Source organism: Strongylocentrotus purpuratus, unplaced genomic scaffold (genome assembly GCF_000002235.5).
Source record: "Strongylocentrotus purpuratus isolate Spur 01 unplaced genomic scaffold, Spur_5.0 spur5_scaffold_8, whole genome shotgun sequence".
NCBI lineage: Eukaryota > Metazoa > Echinodermata > Echinoidea > Camarodonta > Strongylocentrotidae > Strongylocentrotus > Strongylocentrotus purpuratus.
Window position 1 is genome coordinate 25,629,631 of NW_022145614.1, and position 16,761 is coordinate 25,646,391.

The 16,761-nt window shown below is 38.1% G+C and overlaps 1 protein-coding gene across 1 annotated transcript; it reads left to right on the plus strand.

The window, feature by feature from the left end:
• The first annotated feature begins 1,520 nt into the window (after positions 1-1,520).
• On the plus strand, positions 1,521-12,165 carry LOC100889855 (monomeric sarcosine oxidase). Its single transcript, XM_030975078.1, has 8 exons — positions 1,521-1,664; positions 4,686-4,755; positions 5,448-5,639; positions 7,837-8,047; positions 8,461-8,627; positions 8,986-9,175; positions 9,772-9,905; positions 10,428-12,165. Exons 1-8 carry the CDS (start codon positions 1,571-1,573, stop codon positions 10,594-10,596), a joined length of 1,227 nt encoding a protein of 408 aa, XP_030830938.1. The 5' UTR covers positions 1,521-1,570; the 3' UTR covers positions 10,597-12,165.
• The last annotated feature ends 4,596 nt before the right edge of the window (positions 12,166-16,761 follow it).

Below are 16,761 nucleotides of genomic sequence, written 5' to 3' on the forward strand. Positions count from 1 at the left end.
TCAGTCGAGGGCCCCAAAAATAATAATTTGTGCTCACTACCTCCCCCCCCCCCCCCCACTGAGCTAATTATTGGCCGGCGCGATTTTCAAATTTTCGGGAGCAAAGAAAAAAAAAAATTGTGCTCCTATACCCCCCCCCCCCCCCCCCCCCCCCCCCACTGAGCGAATTATCGGCCGGCTGTTTCGCCGCTAAATATTTTCTCACGAATTGGGCCCCTCCCCTGCCGCCGGCTGGATCCGCCCCTGGACAGAAGCTTACACAAACACATTATTTGCATGCTTTATTATACTACTCTATATAAAAACGAATAAACAACAAATCATGATAATAATAATATTACAAAGTAATAAGATGGCTTCTTATAAAGCGCATCAGGTCCGTCATGCATAACCTCATGGTGCTATACAGGCAAATGCAAATACAAAAGAAGGTACAATATATCTATAAAAGATTGATATATTGAACCTAAAGCATTAAACTAAGAGCATCTAAAAAAAAAGAAACAATAGATAGGACTAGGCCTATAAAAAATTAATGTTTAAGAGATAAAGAGGATGATAATTATGTAAAATATCCCTATCCGCCGGGATTGAGAGGTCCATCCTTCCCAGGGGCCCCACTCACGAGCATAGCTTTTGGGGTTCCAATTCGGATCATGTTTGTTCGTCATGATTGCTATATCAGGTGTTTTTTGATAAACTGAACTGAACTGAACTGAATGTCCACAAATGAGATCTCCATACCTAAGAATTTCCTTTGTGAGAGAATAATCATTGTTCTGGCGGCGGTACCTGGATTGTAAATGCGTCAGGAAAAAGAGAGAGAGAGAGAGAGAAAACAAAATGTCCGAACGTTTAAAGGTTCGGGGGGGGGGGGGGTAAGATGCAAATCGCCTTGGTGGACAAAACCGACCCTAACACTAGAGGTGCCCAGATGTGCACTCCCTGGACTTCGATTTTTTTCCCCTCCAGAAACAGCCCCGGTGCTCTAGACTTAAGGGCCTTCCATAATGATAGCCTAGTGAACTTGCTCACATTTCGTGAAAATTAACTCACTAACTACTACTTGGAAATTAAGTGCCAAAATAGAACCTATATCGGCGTACTAATTTCAAAGGGAAAAATCGAGCTACTCTTATTTTTTTTGCTATATTAAAGAAAACACACACACACGCACACACACACACATGCAAACATGAATATGTGGAGGAATGATTTGAAATACTAAATTTACTTGAAACAGTAGGCCTAATGGCTTTATTGCAATTTGCACAGGCTGGAGCTGACGGGAGGAGGGGCACGAATGCCCCAATGCCCCGGCCCTTCCCTTGCGTCTCCTCCAGCAATAGTTCGTCTACATGACGGATACAAAACCAGATATAAACAATCACTATCATGTCGTCCGTTTTCAATATGACCTTAGACTCTAGAGCAATATACACTCCCCAAGCGATTCGTACTTATGTTTGTAAATAATAGTTGAGTCCAATAGGTCTTTCCCTTTCCCAGTCAACTTAACAAAAACTGCACAAGAGAAGTTTTACAGACTTAACCTAGTCCTTCCTTCATCATGTCAGGTGTTAAACAGTATGATTATATAGTTGTGGGTTGTGGAGGAATCGGGAGTGCAACTGTGTACTGGTTATCAAAGAGAGCGGGAAAACGTGAGTATAATCTTGACATAAATAACGAGTGAGAATTACATTTCGATTGAAATGATTGACTGCAGAATGATATAGACGGGCCTACATGTAGTCTATGGACCATGATTGCCAAGATAGATCAACAAATATCTTCTCCCTTTGTAACCGTTCCAAAGTCCTAATAATCATGCCCCCGTCACACCAACTAGATCGACACAGACCAACGAAAGACCGAACCAAACTGTACATTATTACCTGGAATGGCCAAAGTCAGTCAGAATAGAATTGGTATGCAGTCGGTATGGCAGTATGGCTCAAACAAAATCGCTACTTGTCATCTTGTATAATATCCTTTTGTTTGTTTAAATAAATTCACTCCGGATTTCCACAGTGTATAACACCGAGCATTCCATTTTCACAAACACGTTTGTGTCAAATCGTCATCTACTAGATATCATTTAATACAGTAATGATGAATACAAATTCTTTGCATGTGTTAAAGCCCCAACAGAGCTTTTTCAAGTATTCTTCTAAATTCTGAACCAGCACCGGATTTGAGCTTTTGTCCAAAATCGGGAAATTAGTAAGAAGTCAAAGTTTTCCTTTTTGTTAAACTACTAATTCAGAGGGATTTCATTTTACATGTAACTTGGAGTTGATTTGTTTGATGGAAAAATTAATAACATTGCATGATATCGATATATCACATAACGGGACTTGTGTATTGACTCGATAAGAAGAAGAACATAATAATAATTATGCTCAATTCAACAATTGAAGAGGAAATCAAATGAAAAAAAGAAAAGAAATACAGATTTCCATTTGCTTACATCAAGAGAGGAAATGAAGTTTGCATACATTCTTGTTGCAAGTGTCGTCAAACAACTTTTATTTTGGACGTATGCGTAAGCTTCGACCAGAGATTGGTCGATATCTAAAAAAGTGAACTCAGTGGTGTAGCTACAGAGATAATGATGGGGTATAGGTGCCCCCATAGAATTGTTGAATTTTTAAATTTTTTTTAAAGAAGACAAAAATTGTGTAAAAAAACAAACGAAATAAGGAATCAGCTAGAGCATAGGAAAGAACTTCAAGAGGGAAGGAAACATAAGAAAAGACTCTGCAACCCCACTCCCACACTCTCTGTCACATTTTATTATGAATTTTGATCTTGCTTTCCCCCATATTGCGCCACTAGGCACGTCGGAAGCAGTTTTGGATTGGTGGGGGACAAACAATCCAGGGGCTCATCTTTTAGGGGCAGTGGCGTAATGAACAAAACGATTGTGGGGGGGGGGGGGGGGGGAGGGTAGAAGAAGAATCTGCATCACCACCCAGAGGCGGATCCAGCCAGCCGCGAGGGAGGGGGCCCACTTGTTATGTTTTTTTACTAACACCACCTCCCCCCTTGCCACACACAAAATAAGGACAATTGTGGTTACCATTTTTTTTAATTAATTTTTTTTGTGCCAGGGGTGGGTGCCCGGGCCCCCGGTCCCCACCCCTGGATCCGCCACTGTCACCAACACTCTTACATGTTACATGCAGGCCCCGTGGAACGTTTTTTAAAGTGGAGTATTAACGATCAGGTAGATCGTAACGAGCGAGGCGGCGGCGGTCAAGGGGCGAAGCCCCCGGAAGCTCAAGGGTTTTGGCATTTTATAATGGTCAGATGAATATCCAGAGGCCCCTTTTAGGGCCCTTGATGGGGTCCAGGGGACAGATCTCCCGTAAGCTCAGGGGTTTCAGGCATTTAATTACGGTCAGACGAGCATATTTTGATACCTCACTTGTGACACTGGCAGGTCAGTCATTCCAGGACTGACTCATTCTTTCTTTCTGACATTTTGGGAATTTGTAATTTTCCAACAAACGCATAAAAAAGTATAATTTACGAAAAAGAAATGAGACAAAATCTCAGAAAATCATTTCATCTCAGCAACATTTGTAAATCACTGGTATAGATTTAGAAATAACGTTCGAATTTTATTTGGGGGCAACTGCCACCCCATCAGTATGCCAGGGTTTAGGGGCTCACGTCTTTTCACCCCTATAATTAAAACAAAAACACACGCTGTCCCAACCTCTCACAATATTTCATTATAATTATGCGCGTATCGCTATTATAAAATCTTCCAAATATAGGGACATGCGGAATGTTAAGGAAATTTAATTCTTGTTAACTCTCCTTTTCTTTGAATGGAATATCATTGTTTATTTGATACAATTCAGATTTTATTATTTTTTATTTTCTTTCTGAAACGTGAACCATTTTTACTCCTTTACTGTTTATTTTTTTATTCGGGGGTGGGGGGCGAAAATGCGTTTTGCCCCTTCCCTTTTTTGCTTAGGGGCGACCGCCCCTCCCCCCACTTCCAGCGCCCCTGTACGCCACTGTCTAAAGTTCAATGAATACGGTGCCAGACAAAATCTGGAACCATCACCGAAATCGGATACGGAAGTCGCATATACATCAATTTGATTATATAAATCTCCACCTCACTATATTGAAATCAATCTTTGGCTTGAGGTAAATCACGGTAAAAGAAGATATATATTACAACGAAGTATCATGTTACAACAAGAAAAGTACTGCAAATATGGCTTGAGAAGAGAGGAGTGAAATACCGGGTGGTGGAGCTCCTGGCAAAGGCTAGAAACAGAAAGTTGATTAATGGCATGATCGCCAAATTCAATAGATATGAAACCTATTTAGATAAATAAATCAATATATACTAATATAACAATATATATTACAAGTAAAAATAACCAACAGCTCTAATCCACTTACCTGACACTCAAAGGGTATAGCTAAACATTGAAAAGCAGAATAAGGCACCGCATTACAAGTAAAACCAAATCGTTGATATTTTTTGACAAATCGCCTCCCTTGGTTGAATTGAGCACTGATCTTACTATAGGGCCTATATATTTCGTAGACTCATTATGGCAGGGATTCATTTTCTTGTTGAGGGGGGGGGGGGAAATAACAAATTTCAAAGTGAACATATTTTCTATTGTTTTCTTCATTTCTTTGATTAGGAGTACTTGGTCTTGAGCAATTCAAATTGGGTCATGACAATGGAGGCTCGCAAGATCATTCAAGAATTATGTAAGTTACTCTTTCAATACTTTCCCTTACTTTCTTTCGTTTAAACTAAACATGATTTTGTGCTCTGAATGGTACTCTCTCTTTGTCAAAGAAATTTCCGTTAAAAAATACAATAACATTTGCCTTTTCTGTTTAAATAGATGTTGACCTAAAAATGTACAACCTTATGAATATGAAATTATGTCTACCATTATACTTACATTATAATACTTGCATTATCAAGGAACGCGGAAAACGTTGTTTCAGTTATACCCTTTTTACTAATTAATAATATTATGTCTTTCAAACTAAATCCTTTTGTTTTTACAGTGCTAATGGTTATCTTGATTTTTGTGAGAATTGAATTAAAATTATAGAAAATGAACTATCCAATTTTCAACAGTCACGTATTAAAATAATACATCTTTGATGTTCAGAAAGAACATTTCGGAGAGGTTTCGTATTCCACTAAGATTGATATGACTATTTCATGATCTGGTTTCAAATTAACAAGAAGCAGAGTGAGTGAGAGGGAGAAGGAAATGGGGAAACAAGAGGAAAGGGAGATAGAAATATTGGGTATTGAGACTTATAGAGGGACAAGAAAAAGAAGGATGAAAATAAATAATTTTAAATGGTTATTAAAAAATGTATTATTAAAACCATCATCTTTTTTGAACTTCAATCTGTTTTTATCATGTTTCTTTCAACAGTCGCCTGGCTTACAATGCATGTGAGTACATCCCTCTAGCAAGAGGCACTTATGAGGCATGGGGAGAAGCAGAGAGAGAGTCTGGTGTCCAACTCGTCTACAAGACAGGTGGACTAGACATCGCCAAAAAGGGCACCCCAGGACACGCCGTCGTAGAGATATTTGCTAGAGCCATGACAGAACAAAATGTTGAGTGAGTAAATAATTTCAAATTATATAGATATATTTTTTTTTTAAAGTAGCTCACCCAACATTTCGACACGGCGACACCCCCTGTTTTGAGGCCTCAAAAATAAGAAAGAAATTTATGCATGAGTGGCAACCCTATACATTTTGCCACGACCCCTGATCCGGAAGAGATCCTTTACGTGTCTGTGTTTGTCAATCTCTGGATACGCCCTAAAAAGGGGCTGTGCCCCTTACTTATTAAATGTGAGGGTTTATTTTGGTTAAAGAACTATTATAATCGCGATACAGGCTTAACAAGCTATGCTTTTTATCTAGGCTCCCCACATTTTACATATCAATAATATCACTATCACATCGAGCTTGAAGTGATTATCTATGAACTAAAAAAATGAAATGATTTTATTTCTTTTTAATCTTAAGATCTAGGGGCTAATTGATGTTTAAATATGGGATCCAGGGGCGGATCCAGGAATTTCTTACCGGAGGGGGGGGGGGGGCACACGGTGGGAAAGAGAATTTTTTTTGTTAGTCCCCCCAAAAAACGACTCAGCCAGCCGCTGAATAAGCGAGGGGGGGGGGGGAAGGGGGTATCACGGAATTTTTAAATTTGACATTTTGCTCTGTTGGGGGGGGGGGGGGGGGGGTAAGATCACCTTTTTAAGTCAGCCATTGGCATATTTTTTTTTATTTTTATAAAAAATGTTATAATTTTTTTTGGCCGGGGGAGGGGGGCACGTCCCTGTTTTTCAGTACATTTTGGGCGAATTTAGGGCTGATTTTAACATATTTTTGGGGTCGGGGAGGGGGGGGGGGGACACGAGCCCTCTGTGCCTTCCTGGATCCGCCACTGGGATCACACGATGTGCCCCAGTCCCTATGCCCCAAAAGCACAATACGTTATTGGCCACAGGTGTCGTACAGGCGCGTACGCAGGATTTTTTCAAGGGGAGGGGGGGGGGGGGGTTAACAATTTCCAATCGGGCCGAAAATTTCGCAACGCCTCAGCCAGCCGCTGAATAAGCGGGGGGGGGGGGGGGGTAAGAGCATTTTTGGTTTTTTTTTTTTCTAATTAAAAAAAAGAAAAAATATATAATTATATAATAATAACAAGGGGGGGGGGGTTTCATGCAAAACACACACGTAAAAACAATTAAGGGGGGGGGGGGGTTAACCCCAAACTCCCCCCTCCTGCTTACGCGCCTGGTATGGTAGATTGGAATCGATGTGACGGGAGGGGATTTCTGGGATGAGATCTAGAGAAGCGTGGGGCAATGGGAACACCGCGCACTAAATTGCACTCAAACTTTGTGACACGGGGACTCTAAAAGTTGCATTGGCTGGTAAAAGTTTAAGACCAATGTCTAAGGGCAATATAAACGTGCTATAGGGCACAGATAATATCATCTCATAGTCTAATACGGATCCTAATGAACTGAACTCTCATGATCTACACACATTACACCCCATATACTTTACGCCTTTTATCGTTCTCATTTTTTACTTAATAAACACTTTGCTTCTATAATTGTTCATAAACTGTGGCGAAATGCAGGTGGGGTGAGGGGTTTGAGGCACGTTCTTATTCTTGAAAAGCCAAATTTGCGTGTATTAAATTTACCTCTATCCACTCCCCCCCCCCCCCCTCCATTTTTTAAAAATACAGAAATAGTGCGCTCAACATTGCTTTCATGTGCCCTCGGAAAAAGCTTTCGACGCACATAATGATTAATGTATCACTAGTTTTTCGATTTATCTGCGTGGCATACTGGGGCATAATACTATGTTTAAGCCCCTCACCCCCCCCCCCTCATCATGATAGACGCTCGTGTACGTCTGTACGTATATTTGTACCCTGTTTTTCATGGTGTGCGATAGTAGAACGAAGAGCCAATGTAAAATGAACCCAAATTAAATTACATATCTTTATGCATTCCCTGTCAGATAAATTACAAAACTCTAATCATATTTCATTTTCAAAAGACTCTGCACTGGAAAATTATACTCTTTACTTATTTACTTATAATATACAGTCATGTTACCCTTGCCGTGTTCTTCACCAGGAAGAATTATGTTCCGCATTAGAGAAAATCTGGTGTACTGCTAAAACCCCACTCGCATTCATATTGTCATTACTTTATCTAATTTTGTCACTTTGAATCTATTTCTGTCCATTTACGTTTGTTTCCATTATTGTATCAAAGCTTTGAGAGATATGAGGGTGAGAGCATTAAGAAGAAGTACCCCCAGTTCGCGGCCACCCCTCAATGGACCACTCTCTACCAGAAAGATGCGGGGCTCGTAGATGCTGCTATGGGCAACTCAGTCCACATCCAGCTCGCTCGCAAGAATGGGGCAACTATCATTGATGATGCAGCTGTCATAAAAATTGTCAAGCAAGGCAATCTTACGAAGGTATTTTCATTTGATCCCCACAATGTTTTGGGGAAAATGTTCACAATATTTTTCTTCTCCTTACATACTTTTAAGGAAGGGCGTGTAGGTTCATGTTCAGACTGTGGTGGTGGAGCGGGGGGGGGGGGGGGGGCATTATTGGGAATAATATCCTCGATTGGATTTTTTTAAATTTCGTTAATTTAGAAATTATGAGGGATGTGTAACTGCCCCTTTGCTCTAACTGACAAAATGATCAAGACTTGGATTGTAATGGAACAAAATTGGGTTAGAAGCAATGTCATATATTAACATCCCTACGAATATAATCATGAATAGATATCCGAAAAATGTCTTCTGAGAGGTTATTTTTTTTTAAATTTCATTTGAAGTGGATGAATTCGTCATACGTATTCATCTTTTCTTCTTGACAGGTTTGCACAAGCCAAGGTGACTTCCTGTGCAGGAAGGTGATACTGACTGCCGGAGCATGGATGAATGATGTTCTCTCTTCCGTTGGAGTTAAGATACCCCTTACTGTCACGCAGGAACAGGTCACTTACTTTGGTACTCCTCACATGAAAGAGTTCACAAAAGATAGGTTAGTAAGAGTAGGGTGGATAAATCGAGGGATGGGTACTAGTATAGATAGAAAGATAGATGGATGGATGGATGGACAATGTAGACAGAAGAAGAATGAATGAATGATGTTAAATCTTTGACTGGAGGCACCGGTTTTACTCGATGGCTGAAAATGCGAAATAAGACCACCTACTAGAGTAAAAGAGTTGTATAATTTTCTTTTTGCAACTTCCAATAGACTGGTCCTAAGAATAATCTGGTTAGTATTCGCTCTATACTTTTCGACTATAATCGTAATTTGAAATTGAGGTTGGTATATTTGAAACAGTAAAAAGAATATTTCAGGATCTTAATTCTGACTTGTTTCGGTTATATAGGTGTCCAACATTCATCCTACATACGGGCCAAAAAGCAGAGCCCTACTTCCTTCCGCTGCATGGCAACACTGGCTTCAAGATCGGGCTAGATGTGGGAGGTCCAGTAGTCACTGCCCAAACCAGGAACTTTGTACCTGATAAGAAACGACAAGAGATAGAGAGGAACTATGTTGCTGAACTAGTTCCTAGGGTAAGAGTCTATGATTGAAGGTTTATTTTTACATGACTATCAAGAAAGCATGGGTATGCATGTAAGCAATCAGGGAGCCGAAGGCTTTAAATCCTCTCAGAGAGACTTGGTTATAAGGATTAATGCCTGAAAAAAGGGCACAAGCGGAACGACTTGGTTTGGAACTCGGGACCACCCGATTACGAGACCACTGCTCTATATCACTGATGAGTCTGCCCCGGTTATGATTTTTACCCTTTCTTTTCGTATCACATCAACTACACACCCGCTCGTAACTACCTGTTTGGGAGACTACCCCTATACCACGAACACCCCATCTCGGAAAAAATACTGCATATAATAGCAGCTCACCCGTTTCGCCATTTCGTGATGGCGACATCCCCTGTTTTAAGGCCACAATCCTAATAGGTATGACAATAAGAATGGTTTACGTGTCGTGTTAGTTTGTTTCAGGTATAGTCATCAGAAAAGTAATTTTCCGGTATGACTATGAGGTAACTTGGTAACTTTTGTGTGATAGCTATGACCGTTTAATTGCCCAGGAGTTTATGTTCTTCTAGACTTCCCATGTGATACCAAAACATTTATATTTTTAGGCTGTTGGACCGATCTTGTACACCAAGACATGTCTGTATACAATGACTCCTGACAGAAACTTCGTGATCGACACCTGTAAGAAGACGGGCCATCCAGATGTTATCTTCTGCTGTGGAGCTGGTCACGCATACAAGTAAGTCGTATACGGTCTACTGTGAAAGATAAGTATGCAAGCTCTTGTTTGGACGCCAATTTCAGAGTGTCGCTCATAGGTTTTAGACCAAGCACTCAACACCTACAGGCATATAAAGGTAATAGTGTGTTTTTCGGACTATGACACTATCACCCCTTATAGTGGAAGCCTTAATTTGTGTGCCACTGATTGCCTTTTCCTTTGCTAAAAGTAAAAGTATTTATCTGTATCAAATGAAAGGAGACGTTTATACTCTCATCAATTTGGTACACGTTTCCAAACAAAAACCTGTCAACATATTCATGGTATTTGCTCAAGAGCACATTTGTCATTCAGTTATCTTGATTCAAATACGTAAAGATGCACCCCGGAGATGCATGGTAAAAAGCATCGAAGGCGCATCATTCATTTCTTCCAATCACACGCATTCAAACAAATCTCTTTAAAGTCATGTCAGCAGTCTCTCTAAATTCGAGTCAGTATTAGCCAAATGAATACTTCGCTTCATATTTTGCTCTTCAGATTTGCGGCCGTGCTTGGTAAGATTCTCAGCCAGCTTGCCATCGATGAGAGGACGACCTTTGACATCTCTTGTTTCAACATGGAGAGACCAGCCATTATCGATCCGAACTATCCCGTCTCTTTCCAGTTAGGAGTGGATGTGGACGACAACATGACGTCAAAGCTCTGATGAGGAACTTCACGAGGGCTCTTGAAATCACCGAAAGTTTAGATTTCTAAATATTTTAATTCAGATGTGTTAAAGCTCAAACTAGATTTGGAAAGAAGCTGGTTAAAATGATTTTGAATTGTTATCATGCAGTAGTTTGGTGGTTTGGATCGGCAAATATACATAAACTTATTGGTTGAACATAAACAAATATCACAGATACTTCTTGTTCCATTGCTCATCACGCGGTCGGGACCAGTAGCTAGGTCTTTTTATCTTTCTTACCTCATTACTTAGCTGATATGCATTAAATATTCTTACCAATATCCGTCGGCAGCATTTTAATTTTGGCATAAGACATTAAATGTGAGTTTGGATTGTGTAAGAGCAATTTTATCTTCTGTCATTACTCAGCTGAAATGCATTTAATGTTCCTACCAATATCCGTAGGCAGCATTTTTATTTTGGCATAAGAGTTTGGATTGTATAAGAGAAATGTTATCTTCTGTCATTACCAGATCTACATATCTTTTAAGAAAAGATTTAGTGAATTTTTGAAACAATTTTTTACTAATAAATAAGGAAATCCCAAATTGGTAAGTAAGAATGATTTAATAATTGATTACCTTGTGTCAAAAATATTAATGTGCAATATATTGTTATGTTCCTTTTGTAATTTTCCATTCATTTGGGGTAAATTTTGACCCAAAACTCTTCAACTTCTTTACCCTTTTTCTTTCAAGAGTGTATGATATCACTGAAATATCGTTTGGGACTGAAACGGCGACCTAATTCTATAAATTTGTTATTATTCTTTCTGCGGCGAAAAAATAAACAAACAATCGTTAGGTCTCTATATTGTGGTCCCACTGTTTGAATTTGAACATAACATGACAGATGCTTTGAAAACAAATTTCAATTTACGTTTGATGGTACTATGATTGCATGCTTGTTGTTTATACTTAACTATTATAAGTGAGCATATAAGTGAGAAAAATGAGTCGTAGGGGGATATTTCTTTGTTCTTGCAAATTGTGCTCAATCGTTTCCCATTGTCCTCTTAATATGTGTAAAACCAAATATGTGAATAGGAACTCCCAAACATTCTAAACATTTTCTACCAATAATGATGCAAAATGTGAAAAGGAATACACAATATTATAAATGCATGAATCCATAATCATATGTCAGACAAAAACCGAAACACTCATCATAAAGATTCGGCTTCCCGTCTGATAATCCACATTTTACTTTCATTTGGAGATTGAAACATAAATATATTTCAAGGAGATTTAAAAGTGAATGAATAAATACTGGTTTATATATGAACACGCTAATAATGGTGACCTGGAAAGAAATGTGGAATAAGTGAGGCAAATTATATATTTCACGACCTTTCACTTCGTTTTCAGATTGTTATCTACGTATTTGTCCTAAGAAATTCAATCTAATTACTATACGCTTCAGTTCTCGAGGGAAACCCATTGCTCTGTATCAAACAAATTGTATTGTTTAGAAAAAGGATTTTGATTTATGCATGTAAGCAGCAGTGAAATAAAAGAGATCGCATTGATAATAGGATAGCACGTGCATCATGAAGTCTACCCAGCTGGATTATCATAATTTTTACGGTGATGAAAAGTTACGTGATATGTGACGTACGAGCTAGGCAGACAGGGGTGTGTGTGTGGGTGCGTATTTATGTGTGTGTGCGTGTGCGCACGTGAAGTTAATCCAGTGACGTTTAATAATAACAAAATATATGTCAAAGGTTTTTAACAGTGATTTATTTAATAAAGACACAAGTCAGGAAAGCCAATGGTCATGCGAAGCATGTGGCTCATTTCAAAGTCTTCGGATTAATGCGAATCAATTGCTTCAGATAGTCGATATTGCTCACTGTATATTAACTAGTTATAAAAATGCTACTCGCTTCGCCAATTATTATAGATTTTAATATAAACTTCAATATTTCTGGGCAGAAAACAATATTTCAGGTTATAAAATCTGGGAAACGCTTTGATCGTTTTTTCACAGACTAGTAAAAGATGATAACAACAAATTTGACTGTAGGCTACACGGGATAAAATATATGCGAACTTTTTACAGAGCAAGGAGCACAACACTTATCTGGAAACACAAATAATTTCAGATCATGTTAATACACAGAGTCGTACATATCCTACATATTTCTGCTCATTTTGAAAAAAGAGCCAGAGACCTACTTACACTTATTTCTAAATTGATGAAATTGCGTTTTTACTAAGGACTGTTTCTGCTCATTTTTTAAAAAAGAGCCGGGGACCTACTTACACTTATTTCTAAATTGTGTGAAGGTCAAATAGTTATTTCATTGAAAACTTCGATTTAATGGAATTAAGGGGTATGGCATGGCGAGATATATCTTTAGGGTTGTCGGGTAACTCGAATAGAATTAAGTTTGTGAATACTATCATAATGTTGTTGAAATATATATTTTTTTTAATCGAGGGCAGAAGGTAATTATTAACGTGCCAGTGTAAAGATACAAAAAGTTATTACGAATTTTATAGAGGAGGAAAATAACTTAGCAATCGAGGTAGGCATGATTTCGTTGCATTTACAAAAATGGGGAGAATGAGAAGTGAATTGAATATTTACTCTCAATTTATCTTTATATTTTAAGGAGGATGTTTGGCCTTGTTGATGAGGAGAAGAGAACAAATCGTGAGCTTTTCCATCTCCCCCCCCCCGGCCGAGTGAAATTATATCACACTTACACTGAAGCAACCCGTTTTGTTCCCATTTTGGTTTGGGCTCATAGCAAATTTTTAAATGGATATTTGTAAATGGATATGAATGGGAGCAGGTAAACTTGCTGTGTGTTTGGTGTTTGTGTGCATGTGTGTTTGTGGGTGTGGAAATGTTCTTGAGTGTGAGTGTAATGTGTATGATATTTTGGTGTGTTATTGTGATTTGTTTAGGGGGGGGGGGTGGTTGCGTAGTAAGGGACGGGTTACTGTTTGTTTATATTATAATTGATTTCATTCTTCTTCTTTTTTCAGATCGTAATATATTAATTGTAGATGTATCAAGTTAATTGATTTATGTTATATTATTATGAGAAAAAAAATTGTATTTTGAGGAATGATATGTACCTATTTTAATATTGAATGCAATTTTTAAAAGATTAAGGTGAAACAAAACAAGTGTGCGTGTGTGTGTGTATGAGAGAATGGTGTAAACATCTAATACACAGTTTATCGTGAAATAGCAATTTAAAACAAAATTATATTTCAACAAAATTATGATAGTATTCACAAACTTAATTCTCTTCGAGTAACCCGACGACCTTAAAAATATATCTCGCCATTCCATACCTCTTAATTCAATTAAATCGGAGTTTTCAATGATAAATTACCATAACTAATTGACCTTCACACAATTTAAAAAGTAGTGTAAATAGGTCCCTGGCTCTTTTTGGAAAAAATGCCTACTAACTAAGTCAATGAACACGACGGATTGGTGGGGGGGGGGGGGGGGGGGGAGCTTATTTCATAGACAATGCATACATATCTCATAATATTTTTAGTTTCAAGAGAGCACTTGAAAGTCTATTATAATAGACAATGCATACATATCTCTTAATATATTATTTTTCAAGAGAACACTTAAAAGTCTATTACTTTGAAAAGGTTATGAGGTGGTTTAGCGCGAAAATTCGTAATGCAAGTATATTGAATACAATAGAAAAAACAGGAATGAGATATTTAAACAAGTGAACAATAAATTCTGACAAAGAATAAGAAAGTTTCCAAATGAACAACTCTCTCTTCATCTTGTATATTAAAAAAATTGTGTTCTCACAAAGTGGAAGGCATTTTTGGTCAAATATTAGAGGTAATATACAATTCTACACGTCCTTTTACATTCTTTCTAAGAGAAGAATTGCCGAAAGGGACATATTATATAATCTTCAGTTTCCATCAGTTTGGCTTTCTCCTTAAACATGTTACAAGTCACTTATGATTGAACTGTTTTACTAGAGTTAGATAACTTTAAGTCCTTTTATTCTCTTCAGCTTACATACCAGTGTGAGTCAAAAGAAGTTTACACCTAGAAAATTGCTAATTATTTTAAAAATCATCTATGAACAGTATATTATTACACATATTATGAAAGAGTGTTTTATCCCAAATCATTTGGTATCAATTTTGTGTGGTATGTGTTAACGCTTGGATGAACAGGAGGCATTGTTTGCGAGAATGCAAAAATCGACTTGCACCAAAGTTGCTTATGTGATGTTTAAATAAAACAATTGGGATTTGGGCATTAATTCGGTCTTTGCAGATCGAAATAACATTCCTAACAAAATTAATCATCCCACACATGTCAATTATCGAATCTCAAATATCAACAAACATTTGTGCACGTGTGTGTGACTTTGCCTCTGCAAAAAGCATATGCAATGCATTACATTTAATACATTCAATTCATTCTCTCACTCCGCTAATCCCAACATAGCTGTAGGCATCACCTTGGCGCAAGTAGATTTTTGCACTCTCGCAAACAATGCCTCCTGTTCATCCAAGCGTGAACACATACCACTAAAAATGATACCAAGTGATTTGGAATAAAACACTCTTTCATAAGATGTATGATAATTTACTGATCATAGATGATTTATAAGATAATTAGCAATTTTTTAGGTGTAAACTTTTTTTTCTTCACCCACACTGTATAAGGGATCAAGTGCACGATGTACGTCAATCACTCGTATTAGTAGGTATGGTGAGAACTGAGAGGAGTTCAAGTATTATCATCAACGTGATTAAGATTAGCTTTGTATTTTGCCGGAACGTAAAAATAGACTCTTCTTCATAAAGAACACTAGGGAAGTAAGTGTATGCTCCTACTCGAAAAAATAATTAAAAATATTCGAGAAGAGTTCGGTCTTATTCTCAAAGTTGATTAAGTCAGATTTCTGTAACTGTAATTGCATTGATTCAAAAATAGCTTTTCTTAGATCCCGGTATAATATTTAAAAAATGCTCCGTCAATTTAATTAAAAAAATGTAATTATTTTTCATTACAATCTTATGAACCTTATTGAATTGTATCGCCTATTTATTCTTGCTCCGACCTCATGTTTTTCTATATATCTTTTCAAACTTTTCCCCCTTCTTTTTTGGATTATGGTCATTCTCTACTCTCTTAATCAAAATGTAATTTGATATATTATATTGTGCCCTCTCATGCATATCTCCTTTCAAATGCGCAGATCTCCTTCCTCATCTTCTTCTCAACACCACATGCAGCTAATCCTGCTAATTTTGTATTATTTTCTGTAATGATAATAATAATAATAATAGGCATTTCTATAGCACCGTCTATCTAGAAATTCTATTCCGAGGCGGATTTATTAATACCTCGGCTTTAGCCTAGCTGCCATTACAGCGCTCCAGCATTTCAAGGAATTAATTCCTGTCAGGTACCTATTTACCCATTAACCTCTATCACTTCTTTTTTGGCATTGTGTACTTTTTGTATTGTGTCTGTGTTCTCCCATCTTAGTCATGTAAAGTACTCTCGTGTCCCGTTCTCATCTCTGATGGCTGTCAGTTTCCATGTGCAGAAGATCATAACTTACTGACACCATGCAGAATTGGTGGAAAAACCCATGATCCCACCAAAAGATCCCCCCCTTAGTCTCTGAGAGAGTCTTCGGGTAATGGAAATGTATGGTAATGGAAATGTATGATAATGACTTTACCATGTAGGCGGGGGGGGGGGTGTGGATAAAAAAGTAGAACATTACATAAGGCCTGTTGGTCATAAAACTGAAAGGCTGAAATACATAAGGCCTGTTGGTAAGACAATGACTTTACCATGTGGGGGGGGGGGGGGTGTGGATAAAAAAAGTAGTACATTACATAAGGCCTGTTGGTCAAAAAACTGAAAGGCTGAATGGTGTCGAATTCCCCGGTCTGACTAGAAGAATGAGACGTGAGAGAAATATGCAATCATATGATAGGGTTTGATAGGATGATGTCATATACAACATTATTTTCTTTGCTTTTCACCTTGTCTTTACCTCTCCCTCTAGTATTTCTTTCTTTCCCTCTTGTTTCAAAAAGGAGTTACCGGCTGGTATCTCCTTGGTTTTGCTTGCTGGCCTTTCGGGGGCTTACCTCTTGGCCTCCTCTG